The sequence below is a fragment of the Bactrocera dorsalis genome, chromosome 2 (assembly GCF_023373825.1).
Source record: "Bactrocera dorsalis isolate Fly_Bdor chromosome 2, ASM2337382v1, whole genome shotgun sequence".
Classification (NCBI taxonomy): Eukaryota; Metazoa; Arthropoda; class Insecta; order Diptera; family Tephritidae; genus Bactrocera; species Bactrocera dorsalis.
In genome coordinates this window covers 7,116,007-7,130,294 of record NC_064304.1, presented here as the reverse complement: position 1 = coordinate 7,130,294, position 14,288 = coordinate 7,116,007, and the positions used below count along the sequence as shown (strand labels likewise).

At 38.9% G+C, this 14,288-nt stretch overlaps 1 protein-coding gene across 1 annotated transcript; it reads left to right on the top strand.

The window, feature by feature from the left end:
* The first annotated feature begins 10,743 nt into the window (after positions 1 to 10,743).
* On the top strand, positions 10,744 to 12,943 carry LOC105222624 (neurofilament medium polypeptide). The gene is made up of 2 exons (XM_011200013.2): positions 10,744 to 10,854; positions 11,849 to 12,943. The coding sequence occupies exons 1-2, from the start codon at positions 10,840 to 10,842 to the stop codon at positions 12,794 to 12,796; spliced, it is 963 nt and encodes a 320-aa protein (XP_011198315.2). The 5' UTR covers positions 10,744 to 10,839; the 3' UTR covers positions 12,797 to 12,943.
* Positions 12,944 to 14,288: the final 1,345 nt, after the last annotated feature.

Here is a 14,288-nt window from a genome sequence, read left to right as displayed (position 1 = left end):
GTTGAGTCGATACATGAGAGATGTTGAGATCTTCTGCTAGTTGTCTGATGGCAAAAGGATGGTTTTAAAGCTCTGTTTCTTTTACGTTATTGATGTTATCGTTATTAGCAGGTTTGGATGGTAGTCTCACATGAGGCCACATAATCTACGTTTTGTGATGATGATGCCTTTCGTGTCGTAAACCAAGAGCTACCAAACACTCCCCAGTAGACATATGGACATAAATCTTCGCAGGAATATAAAAAAAAAAAATAGTAAGCCAATGTAGGAAAATATTTTTTATCCATTCGGTTTGCGGTTGTAATTTATGTGGATCAGTCATGTGGACTCAGTGCCGAGTTTATTATTTCTCATAGATCTTTTGACGCTCAATGATATTTTCGTCTAATGAAAATCTTAGAATTTTTGGCGTAGACACTTTTCAATAATATTTTCACATATTCTCCTAACCTAAAAAATTTTGAAATGTCCTGCTTCAGTATTAAATATCGGTACTACGAGTACGATTTGAGAGATATTGATATTCATTTGTAATATTTCTGAAGTTATCTGAACAAAGCAAGACGGAGGTAACATAAGGCCGAGTCGAGACGCTTCATAACAATAAGGAAAATCTGAATTAGAGTATAATAGAATTTATTTGTGGGATCTGTCGAAGCAGCCAAAAAATATATTTAAAAAAATTACGTGAAAAAACCCAGAAAAACCTCTCGTACTAATTTCTTTTATCGCACATATATTTTTCTGTCGAACTACTTGTTCCAACAACGTCAAAGTACGTATAGTTCACATGAATATTCACTCAAAAATTATAAATGTGTTTCTATGCAAATCTTCACATGCGCAAACTGTGTACTTTATGCTAAAAAAAAAAAAAACAATGTGGTAATAATAAAAAACAATATGGTAATAATAATTAAATAAATTTAAATTCATGGAACTTTCGTACTCTCGCAGGATATTAACGCATACAGACCGCTCTGCTTCTTTGGAGCGCAAGCTGCTTTTTCTCAACTCAACTGACTCGCGTGCTCGCACGTATAATTAATTATTTGTTAAGCTAAAAAATATGCAAAAGAATTTCCGTCCGCCGCGCACTATAACACCGGAAGCCAAGGCAGCCCCACCAGCAGCAACAATCACACACGCTCTCACGGTGGCAACCGACACCGGCAAATACTTGAGTATACAAAGTAATGGCTCATAACAACCTACAACACATACATACACAGTTACATACTGTGCTGTTGATATAAGTTTAAAATGTTTATAAATAAAGGGTGATTTTTTAAGAGCTTGATAACTTTTTAAAAAAAAAAAACGCATAAAATTTGCAAAATCTCATCGGTTTTTTATTTGAAACGTTAGATTGGTTCATGACATTTACTTTTTGAAGATAATTTCATTTAAATGTTGACCGCGGCTGCGTCTTAGGTGGTCCATTCGGAAAGTCCAATTTTGGGCAACTTTTTCGAGCATTTCGGCCGGAATAGCCCGAATTTCTTCGGAAATGTTGTCTTCCAAAGCTGGAATAGTTGCTGGCTTATTTCTGTAGACTTTAGACTTGACGTAGCCCCACAAAAAATAGTCTAAAGGCGTTAAATCGCATGATCTTGGTGGCCAACTTACGGGTCCATTTCTTGAGATGAATTGTTGTCCGAAGTTTTCCCTCAAAATTGCCATAGAATCGCGAGCTGTGTGGCATGTAGCGCCATCTTGTTGAAACCACATGTCAACCAAGTTCAGTTCTTCCATTTTTGGCAACAAAAAGTTTGTTAGCATCGAACGATAGCGATCGCCATTCACCGTAACGTTGCGTCCAACAGCATCTTTGAAAAAATACGGTCCAATGATTCCACCAGCGTACAAACCACACCAAACAGTGCATTTTTCGGGATGCATGGGCAGTTCTTGAACGGCTTCTGGTTGCTCTTCACCCCAAATGCGGCAATTTTGCTTATTTACGTAGCCATTCAACCAGAAATGAGCCTCATCGCTGAACAAAATTTGTCGATAAACACATTTCGAACCGAACACTGATTTTGGTAATAAAATTCAATGATTTGCAAGCGTTGCTCGTTAGTAAGTCTATTCATGATGAAATGTCAAAGCATACTGAGCATCTTTCTCTTTGACACCATGTCTGAAATCCCACGTGATCTGTCAAATACTAATGCATGAAAATCCTAACCTCAAAAAAATCACCCGTTATAAGAGTGTTTTCTAGTGAAGAATGATGTTGGCTGAGAAAGTTGCTTTGTGCGGACATGAGTTAGCATGCCTTTAAGGTTAGTCGCTCTTCTTGCATTTACCAAGGTGAATTCCTTAAAGCCAGATGAAATTTTGAGAAGAGAATAGTTTACATCGTCACCTGAAATGCAAAATAACGTATCATCAAAAAATTCGAAATTGAGTGTCTTATTGATTACGCTTCACTACTTCAAATTACATACATAATATTACATAAGTTCAACATTATCAGGTTCTGCGGTCAAATATAAACCTGCTTCAACCAATATTAAAATTTTGTTTCACTCATGTTCCATTTTATTTCGTGTTTCATTCATGCCACTGTAAATTTCCGAAAATGTTGTTACGTTATTTTGCATTTCAGGTGACGATATGTAAGAATTGCTTGCTATTATTAAATAGTATTAAAATTTCACATAAAATTTTGTTCTTTGGCATATTATGATTCAGTATTAAGATCATATAATATCGGTCTATAATTTCAGATAATCGCAATTGTAATTATAAGGTCTTCTGATGTTAATGTTGTAGTGACGGCAGAGAAAATTCTGAAGTAATATTGAAAATTTCTACCGAGTTAACAGACTTTGGTTGGATAAAAATCTGAGTACATTCCGATTATGTGGACCAGACTGTTGTGGAAATAGCAGTCTACCGATAGTTCGACTGACTTGAAATCATTATTTGGTTTATAAAAACGGATGAAGTAAGTAAGAAGAGCCAGTTTTGGTTTCAGTAGAGCATTATTAACTTTGCTTTATTCGCTTGATCTCTAGCCTGACCTCGTTTGACCTCAGAAGTGTTCTCCTGTATGACCTCTAATTACCATAAACATCGCTTGCGCACCAGCTGGTCCATGATTGAGCTTAACTTCCCATGACTAGTACTTTGTTTTCGCTTAGTTTCTAACTTGACTACACGACCCCTAACTTGTTCTCAATAGAACACCTGCTAGACTTCGATTAACTTATACTTGAATCTATTTATCACAGCTTGACGTCTCCTAATCTCCTCTTAGAGCTCTCTAGACCTTGCGCAACAAGCTCCGTCTTCATATCCCATTACTAGTATCTTGGACGAAAACACTCCAGCTCTGAAAGCATTCGTCGCAGTACCCGCTGGGGGAAGTAGAGGAAGAGAAAGACCTGTTGTTAATTCGGCTATAACCTCGTAAGCAGTTTTTACTCCAATAAAGTAGAAGAAGAAATACCTTGTTTTTGCTTCATTCCTAATTTGATCTCCCACGACACGTAACTTGTTCTTAAGAGCATATAACACGGACTAGACTTCGCTTAACTCGTAGTTGAACCTATTCATCCCTTGCTTGACCTCTCTTAATCTCTTATTAACGCTCGCTAGATCTTTCGCAAGAACCCATACAAATATTGTAACTATTAACTAAGAACACCTTTATCATAGCGGTATGTATGAGTAACGTAGAAACCTTTCTAAAAGACTTTCAGGGGTTAATGATATTCGAAGCGCTGTCTTACGAATGTTCACAGGATTGCAGCAAAAAACTAACTACTCACCTATACACACACATTTACACTAGCATAAATGCAGTTACACTATTTCCGTAAGAGTCCCGATTTGAAATTCATGAGCTGTTAGAGTGAACGCTAAGTAGATAATTTTAATAGTGCGAATTAATTGAAGCAAGGATAAAAGTGTAAAATTGTGAAGTTCTTATTTATTCGCTACCTCTTAACTACCTTCGCATGACCTTTCACGTGTAAACAGTTAAGTGGGGCGAGTATTGCAAAAGTTCTACAAAATTTCGCTTCCTTTTGCCCTGCCAATGTGGCTGCTAGTTTTTTGTTGCAAATCGCTTAGCAAAAATGTACAGGTATGTTTTTGTGAAAACAACAACAATATGGTGGGGAGCCGCGCACACCGTCTGTCGGTGTTAAGATAAATGCTGCAGATATTGTAATTTATTGTACACCCGTCCGACGCGGCGAAAGGACGCTGCTGGCTGTGCTGAGCAGAGCAGCGAGTCTGGCACTTAGTCAGGTATCGTGAGTAGCTCAAAAGCGAGGTAAATAAATGCCAAGCGCGTATATACTTAACAGATGCACGTACACATATATAGTATGTAAATGTAATAGTAAATGTAAGCGTACAGGTGTTGGTGCTTGCTTCATGCGGGCGGAGGCTGCGTACATACGCTTGCACTGATGCTCGTCTTGTATACAGATTATACGAAGTGTGTATGTATGAATAAGGGCGTACACTATTTTATGTGCTCATGTGTAGTTGTATGTGCTTTACGTGTAGTAGAAATTACTTTCAACTCTCTTTTAGAGGAGTTTGTTTCGAAGTCGTTAAAAAGTGGTGGAGTGAGGATCTGCTGAAATTCTAATATGTCAGCTTGATGTGTTAGAGTGATTGAAGGAAGCTTAAATTTGCTGTTAAAATTAAAGCGAAAATTTTTAAAGTTAATCAAAAAATTGTCTTGAAAACAGTCAAAACAAAAAAATGTTAATTTCGAAGTTACTTACGATAATTCATAGACTCACCCGATGGCCATAGGGCTTACCAATACCATGACGGCGCCAGTAGCTGCTAAGGCCTTGCTTAGTGGCTGGATTGTGCGTTTTGGCATTCCCATTGACATAACGTTTTTCCTTGGGCATCAATTTGAGAGCGCGTTGTTCCAGCAACTGTTCCAATATCTCAGTATTTCGTATTTACGAACAATACCGTACCACCGCACATTAAAATCCTTGATTTGGCACCGATGTTATGTACAATATCCTTCACAGATACATTTCTTATAGTAGATATAGATAGCCACTCTGCTTTGAGATCACTAAAGTCTATTAGGGTTTCGTCCAAGTTAGTGAAATAATGTCTTGGATCCAACATCATGTATCTCGATAAACCTGTAATAGGGACCAGGGCATAGTGATAACCGTATAAACTATGAAGCAGATGAACTAACCAGATCATGCACCACACTAAAATTAGACTCCGTACCACTTGCAGGTATCTAACAAATTTAACAACCAGGTTACATTAACCCAGCCGAGTTTCGATGGAATCAATCCCTAACAACGCTCGGCAAGCAGGCAAAAATTTCCGACTATTAAAATTTAAAAAGATGATACCATATCTCTAGTTGGAGTACTGACTTGTTAGTGTCCAATATCTTTATCTGAGACAGCAGTAAAATTGGATGAAAGAGTGTAAATTTCAGATCAATATCTCAAAAACTTAGGTGGTTCCTCATATTATTAGCATATATATGGATGGGCAAACCAGCGGACGTGGCTAAATCTACTGAGCTCATCACGCTAATAGGTTATATCCGATTCCGACCCTTCCATCTGCGTTTTACAAACTTCGTGGCAAACTTAATGTAACCTGTTCAGGGTAAAGAAATGATAATAGTCAGCATGTGACTTTCTAAAAAATAAAATCATATAGATATAGCCAATCCAAAAACATTTTTCAAATGCAACCATGTATGTGAAATTTATTCATAATTTCTAAGCTAATAGGAAGGTTTCTATAACATCCTGCCGGAAGAAGTCGCAATTGCTTTGGACGGCCTTGGGGTTGAATCAAACATCAAACACCTCATTATCAGTCTTCTGTGCGATAGAGTCATTGAAACGGAATGAGAAAACGCACGTGCTCGACGAAATATGAGTAGGGGAACCCTACCAGATAGAGTCATCTCCCCTCTTCTATGGATCCTGGTTATTAACGACCTGCTTAAAAATCTTTAAGATCATAGCTCGCAGAAAGTGGTTCTCTGGTTCTATGACACCATAGTCAACCCCTTTATGTACTATGAATTCTTTATGTAATGGAGGGGTCTAGAAAAGACCACACTTGCAAAGATTTTCGAGAGCGTTCAACGGGTGACGCTCATCAGCTTGTGTGGTGCACTAAGGTCCACTTCAACCATGATCCGAATCGAATGTCTTTGAGGTAAGGCTGGTATGAGTGCTAGGCCACAGTGAAATCGCAAGAAATTGTAAAACTGATGAGCTAGCAAGAAAAGGTACCCTAGAACCGATTTCGGTAGAATGGGAACGGATCGGTACTCTCATATCCTCTTGTGTTCTACTAATAGATAGCTGGGCTTCGTGAAAGTTTGGTCAGCGCTAGGCCTCCATCGGTACATGCGCTGTCGCAAAAGCCTATTGGCCCAAAATCGATCGCAAGAGATTTAGTGATCTCTTTGCCCTCATAAGGCTAGCTTATACCTAATTGGGGCTTTTATCAGGCCATTGCTCTATTGGCGTCAAGTTAGGGGTGGAAACTCTATGGAAGACGATGAGGTGGAAACTACTCAACCCTTTCTTCTTGACTGTCCTGCGTTTGAGAGGTCAAGACTTAAACACTTGGTAGCGCATACCTTCAAACATCCTACCGAAACTTTGTATTAGTTACTACTGTTCATGTGCAATCTTTGATCAGCCGTATAACCTAACCTAAGCTAATATTACCAAATAAAAAATTCAATATAATTTACTACAAGATTAAAAATTTGCGAGAAATTATTTAGAAAGCACGATTTCAGAGAAAATATTTCGTAATCTTATTTCGTCAGTCATAGTAATTATGAAATTAGTAAAAGGTTAAGAGATTAAGTTTATTCGCACACGAGCAAATTACATTTCACATAATAATCTCTATTGCAGATTTCATCGTTGTCTCAAACATTTTTAACTCTACTTACCACTATTTCGAAATACGTCTATAAAAATGCTTTTACTCACAACCATTTTCAAATTAATATTTCAGTTAGCGTTACGGCAAATTCTTCAACTTTAAAGCGCCTCGAACTTATGTGAAAATGCGAATTTTATATGCAACACATACATATGTACACGAAAATAAAAATGTACAAAGTTCAAGCTTATTTAAGTATGTAAGTAATTTGTTAGAGCATCTCAAATCCTGTCCACAACTCAATTAAATAAAATTCTGCACGCTCTTCACCCGTTAACCCATCACTCTTGTTCCATTTCAAGTTGAAAAGAAAAGCTGGCCATCCTTAAAACGCTCACTTCGCCTAATCCCGCATTTCAACAAGTTTTAGAAGCGTACGCACTTTCACAGCTGGGACTATGCATTCTCTGCTCATATTAAAAACATTTTTGCGAAACCCAAAAACTTTGCAGATTTGCTTACAAACCGTCTTCAAAATTTGTATTTCCCTTTTTTGAAGGAAAAACCCAAAAAAAAGTTGCGTTGCTTAAAGTTTTCTCGGCATTTTTGCCTTTTGATTTGCTCTTTGTCTTAATTTTGTTCTTGTTTTTGTGGTGCTTCCTTCACTTGCCTTTGCTTAGCCGCCTCTTCACAAGCTCTAATTTGTGTTTCTCATGTTTCTTGTGGTGTTTTTAAGGGCGTGATTACTTATTTGTCAAAAGTTTAAATTAGTTAAAGGATTGTTTGTTGTGAAAAAAGTTTAAAACACAAGTAAAAATTATACAAAAAAAATTTAAAAAGCGTAATTAAAAAGTAGCACTTCTAGACGGGTCGTGTCAAGTAGTCGTTAAAGTTGTATAAAGAGGTGAAGAAAAATTTGTTTGGAACTTTATTAGTTAGGAGTATTTTAGAAAAAAGCGCAAGTGTTAGTATGGAAGTATGAAAATTTGGGGCAAGCAAAGTATTGTAATTATACATAAGTATATATTTATATATGTATATATTGTCCTTTCATTGCTTGTACTTGTCCTATAATAAGTAATGCGGCTTAAGGCTACTTTGAAGAATACGATACGGGAATAGAAAATAAATTCTATAAATATTCCTTTTCGTCGGTTCCTCTGCTTCCACCTTCAAAGTTGGAGTGTCCTCTTCCATCCGGAAACGCAAATGATGAGGGGTAGAAGTTGATCTTTGGTCTTCAATGGAGAACTTTACTTTTCAATTGGCTACTCCGTCTCCTACTCAGATGCTACTGTTGGGAAGAATGATCCTACCTTGTATTTCAAGGCTGATATTGTTGTTGGTGTTGATACTGGTCTGTCTACGACTTCAAAGTTATGATGATCAATAGTAAGGTAGGAGGCTAGTCGCGAAAACTGTTTGTTTGATGACAGGAGATATTTCGTCTTGCACTCGTTCACTGCCACACACATTTGCTTTCCTTCCTTGTCCAATCTGGAGCAAGCAGAACTAACGGTGCGGGTGTTGAGGTCGATGATATCTTATCTCTTATAGAAGATAGTACCTTCCCTATTTAGTTCTGCATCTCGAATTATTTTCTCCAAGAGCAGATTGAAGTATTCGCACGAAAGGGGGTCGCCTTGTCTGAAACTTCGTTTGGTATCGAACGGTTCGGAGAGGTCCTTCCCGATTCTGACGGAGCTTTTGGTTTTGCTCAACGTGAGCTTAGAAAGCTTTATTAGATTTTCGGGGATACCACGTTCAGACAAAGCTGCATAGAGACAGTTTATTTTCGTGCTGTCGAAGGCGGCTTTAAAGTCGATCATCTTTCATGGGTCTTTTCCAAGATATTGCACATGGGGAAAATCTGTTCGATTCTAGATTTTCCAGGTCTAAAGCCACACTCATAGATATGCGATATTAAGGAGGCTTATACCAAGGCAATTGGTGCAGAATGTGGGGTTCCCCCTTAGTGAATTGAGCGGAGTACATTTAAGTTCCAATTGTCATCCAACCATATCTTGCAAAGAAGCACTTTGTGAGTCGTCGTATTTGAGGAGCTCGGCTGGTTATCCATGGGTCTCTGCCGCTTTGTTGCCAGGTAATTGCTATTCGAATCTTATCATAGTCGGACAATGAAACATATATTCCATCGGATGCCCACTCACTGAAATATCAATTGATCGATTGCTCAAGAACTTAATGAAAAACCGTTTGAGTGGATACAATGAGAAGCTTGATGCATAGATAACAAACAAGTCAATGCTAAAAAGCATTTTAAAATAAATTTCCATCTACCAATCGCAACAAAATCTATGCATTTTCAAGAGCGGACCAAGTCAGGATTGGCGGTGAGGAAGCGTTAGCTATGTGTTTGATGGGATTGGCAGGGAATCCTCTACAATGCGGCAAGCCTCTTAATTCAGACCTTTACTATCAACAACTTCCGTCCGAAAGAAGAAATCGCTCAGAAGCGGTCAGCTTGTGACAATGGGAATTGGAATTGTGTTCTATTAAAGCCAGGCTAAAAACATAGATAGTTACTTACCAGAAACTCCAGAAGTTTAGTTAAGAGGTACATACATATGCATATATCTTAAATTCACTACCGGTCAGCTAGAGATTGCTTCGACACAAAAAAATTAAAATCTCTACTCCATCCTTAAGGCAACAGAAAACCAGAATATTACCGTTGACTAAATATTTTTATTTAAAGTATATATTTATGCACATACCGAAATAGTTAGTGTCATCACTCTATTAATATGCATAAATGTTGATGCATAGCTTCACCATCCACACTCCCTACAGGGTGTTTATGAATACATTGCTTTTGCGCTGCCGCAAGCCTTTTATGTCTGCGGTATGGAAATAAGCCAAGTGAGCAGCGGCTGAAGCTCTGCACGAACTAATGCATATTTATAACCTCAAAATGCATTAAAATAAAATCACACGCATAAACGGCGAGCTGGCTGAAGGGCATTCGTTGAATGAAACAGCAGAGCCAACGCATGGAAAATATTGCCGATAACAAATCGACAGCATTGAGGCAAATATCGACTACAGCAACAACAAGAAAACACCGAAAACTAAGAAAAGCTTAAAGCTGTGTGTTGGCTGGCTCGTAGGCGACACAGGTTTCCCACTTTGCTACGAACGTGCTACGGCGAGTCTTGGTGCAGAGGTCGAGAGTTTTCGTATGCTAATTTAAATTAGTGCAGTAAATTGCAGCTAATTTAAATGAAATCAACTTTGAAAAACAAAAACAAAATATTAAACGATGAAATTAATGTGGGACAACATGGCAGACGAGATAAGAAGCAAATGCACGCACTTTCCATAGGGTCAGCTGCTTTATTGGCTTTGCTCAACCGCCCTTTGCAGTGGCGAGCTCACATCCATATGTAGTAAGATGTGCTCATACAACAACACATACATACATACATATATTATTCGTAAACACGGTCTCAGGTAACTGTTGACGGCTTCATCCGATAAGGGTTTACCTTTACATTTGAACTTGTTTCCCTTTTCTGTACTTACTTACATGGCTATGTGCGGTTGTACAACCAGATGATATGGGTTTAGCGCTGCCAGATATTTCTTCTTTATGCATATTGACTAATTCAATTAGACGATGTTTTTATTTTTGAACTTGATTGAACTTGAAATTGGGTAGCGGCAGACAGGTGGTCGCTTGTGCGTACAACACACTTACATATTTAAGAGTTCAGATAATGTTTGTTGTTGTCTTTGTTGTAAGGTTGGTATTGCACAACTTGGTTACTGACTAGTTATATGTCACATGTGTCTCTGGGAGTTCGAAGGCAAACTTCGCATTTATGTATATAAAAGCTCCGCAGTCGCTGTGGCACCAACAGATTTCCTTTGTGGACCCAAGTGTCAACAACTAGTGTCGAAAGTAAAACGCGAAAAGCCGAAAAAAGTATAACAAACATGAGAAGCTTCATTGTGAGTGTTAAAGGATATTTACAAAACTATTTAAGTCGAGTAAAATAGTTGCGAAAAGTCGAGATAATAGTTATTTTAGAAGTTAAAGACGTTTTTTTTCTAAATTGCTAGATATTAACTTTTTAGTATAATAATTAGTGCTAGTGATAACTCACAGTCTTCATAAGGATACCTTGGATACAACTTTCTATACTTTTTAATTGCAAATAAATTTTAAGTTCGTTGAAGTGGCTGTTTGCAATACTCTTCTGGAAGGAACCCTAAATATATGCTGCGAGTTCTAAGTAACTGCCAAAGTGCTTTATTTCAAATTAATATAAGCTTCGTAGTCGGGTGAAATACCGATGATATAAATGATCGAAAATTATAGTCACACCTACGCTGCATAAAAATCATCTGGGCTGTAGGGCGGCTTTGGAAGCGTTGGGATGCCTGCATTGGTTAAGTATCTGTTCACAAGAAAGGCGGTGTTTTATCGTGGTGCAACTTCCAATCCGCTGCGATTTCTTGTCGGATCCGATTAGCCCTTTCTTTGAGTCTCTTGTGGACTTCGACGTAAAACTTGGCGTTGACGGTTTGCCCAGGAGGAACATATTCATGGTGGACGATGCCTTTGATGTCAGTAAAGACAATGAGCATCGTTTTCACTTTGGATTTGCTCATTCTTCCCTTCTCGCTCACAGAAACACGTTGCGCGAAAATGTTTGTCCTGACTCTCCAGGTGCTCGGAGACAACTAACCAGCAGCTCGTTTGTTAGTAGGAACGTCCTCTACCGAATCCAGTCGGTGCGCGCACTCTCCCAAGTACAGTCGGCGCGGGAGAAAATCAGTCATATCACTTTCCGGAAAAAGCTGACTTTGTCCTCGAATCTATTCTGGCTAAACTAGCTAAACTAGAAATAAAAAATTATTAACACCCTATCTTATCTATTTCATAAACTTTTATTTATATTTAAGTACTTATTATGTTTAAGTAAAGTTATTCAATTTTCAGATAATTTGTTTGCTGGCCACAGCTTTTGCCGATAAACTGGGCTACAACTACCAACCAGTGCCGCATTCTGCAGAGGGCTTATCCTTCACACCAGGCGCCCTTAGTATTGCAGCTCATCATGGTGTATCGCCTTTATCATCGGAAAAATTAGCTCCAGTGGCTCATACACCAGTTCCACTTGCACCAGTAGTTCCTGCACCAGTGGTTCCTGCTCCCGTAGCTCCTGTCCCAGTTGCTCTTGCTCCAATCGGTCCTGCTCCAAACACTCTTGCTCCAGTTGCTCACGTTCCGATTGCACCTGCACCAGTCGTTCCTGCCCCGGTAGCTCCTGCTCCAGTTGGTCCTGCTCCAAATACTTTGGCTCCAGTTGCTCCGGCTCCAGTTGCTTCAGCTCCAGTCGCACCGGCCCCAGTCCAGGTAGAATACGAGAAAGAGTTCTACACTTATACGGCGCCTCAAGAAGAAAGTAACGATGGCGCAGACCTTGGAAATATTGCCAATTCATTGAAGAAAAATCTGCGTGTTATCTTTATCAGAGCGCCAGAAAATAAGGCTCTCGAAAACGCTGCTGTTAGCCTGGCGAAACAAACGACTGAGGAGAAAACTGCCATCTATGTGCTTACCAAACAGGCGGACATTGGCAGCTTGGCACAAAAATTGCAAAACATCGGCACACAATCAAGCTCTAAACCAGAAGTACACTTCGTGAAGTATCGTACACCACAAGATGCCGAAAATGCCCAGCAGGCTATCCAACAACAATATGAAAGTCTGCCTGGCTCATCACGCCACTCCAACGGGGGTTCTGCACAAGTACTGAACTTCGCTTCGCAAGCGTCGGCAACCGCTGCACCAGCACCAGCTGCACCTGGCACCCAGTATCTACCAGCTAACGCAGTGCCTTCGCAGGAGTATCTGCCGTCAAGTTTCCGTCGTTTCCGCAATTAAAAACCATCTAACGGTGCATTTTTGTTCTATATTTTTAAGGGCTCATTGTTAAACTGGTCTGGTACTAATCATAAATTCATCCAAATATATTAAAACGCCAAAGCGATTTTTTACACAACAAAGAAAAAGATAAACTTGTTTCGTATTACGCACGTTATTTATGAGCCTCTCCTAACCTTGTGCAATGCCTTGCGATGATACGAGTAGTGACAGTGGTAGTTAGGCGCAATTGTTGAACGAATTCTCCTAATGCCTTCTGCCTAGTAAATATAACGACACATCTCTAGTATGAACGCATGTGTGTCATCGTTGTCGGCTACAAATTAAAATAAATCCATTAGCGCATCCTACAAACATTCGTCCTGAAAGCCGTGTGGAAGATTAATGCCGAAGCCCCGCGCTCGTTCACTCTCTCTCTCGCTTCCCAGACTTTGCATAGTTTATATGCCAACCAGTGAGCTTAATAGGGATGCGTGTGGATGATATGTACTTGACTAGCGAGTGTGTTGCTAAATCCTGCAGTTTGTAGTAATTGTTAAACATGTTGCCGCTTTATGCGCTGTGGCCTTGTTACGAAGGACATCATTTGCCGAGATATGTGCCCTCGACTCTTTAGAAGAGTTCTGTAAATTGGCAAAGCACTGTTAAGCTAGGTAATAAGTCATTTGCTCGCCTAAGCCACGAAATAGTTACATAGTGTTTTAAGCCAACTTGCAAACGAAATAAAGGGTTTTTAAGGAGTGGAGCCTGTTGTGTTTCTTAAATAGTGATACTTAAGTTAACAGCATTGGTTTAAGGGATTTAAGGGAAATAAAAAACTAAGTTTGTTTAGAGACGCCAGATGGGTATAATGGAAAAGCTGCAGCTTAATTTTATATCAGCTGCATAATCTCTTATTTTAAGGAAAAAAAAAATATTTCAAATGAGAATTTCTTTTAAGTTAACAAATTGTCCCTTGAAACAATGAATTGCAAAGTTTGCCGAACTGTAGGAAATATATAACATCGAATACAACTTCTTTTCGTCTCAAATATTACATTTTCAGAACCAGCTCGAATAGCTCTTTGATTAAATAAAGAGGAGATTAAACTGAGAAACTTAAAAAAAACTGCTAAAAATTGCTTTACCCTGAACAGGGTATATTGAGTTTGCCAAGAAATTTGAAATGAAATTTTGCACACTTCTTTTCTCCCTGATAAGCTGCTCATTTGTCGGAACCGCCGATATCGTGCCATTATAGTATATACATAGGCTGTATATTTCTGGACTAGGCAACACTAAGTTGTAAGTTAAGGTTTGTTCTCGTTGGATCCCGCATTTGACAAACGCTCAAAAAAGGCTCGTGTGGATTGGTGTAAAGAAATGCTGAAAAAATACGATCGCGGTGCTTCAAAAGACGTTTATAAAATCGTCACAGGTGACGAATCATGGATCTATGCGTATGAGCCCGAAACAAAACAGCAATCGAACGAGTGAGTCTTCCAGACGAGCC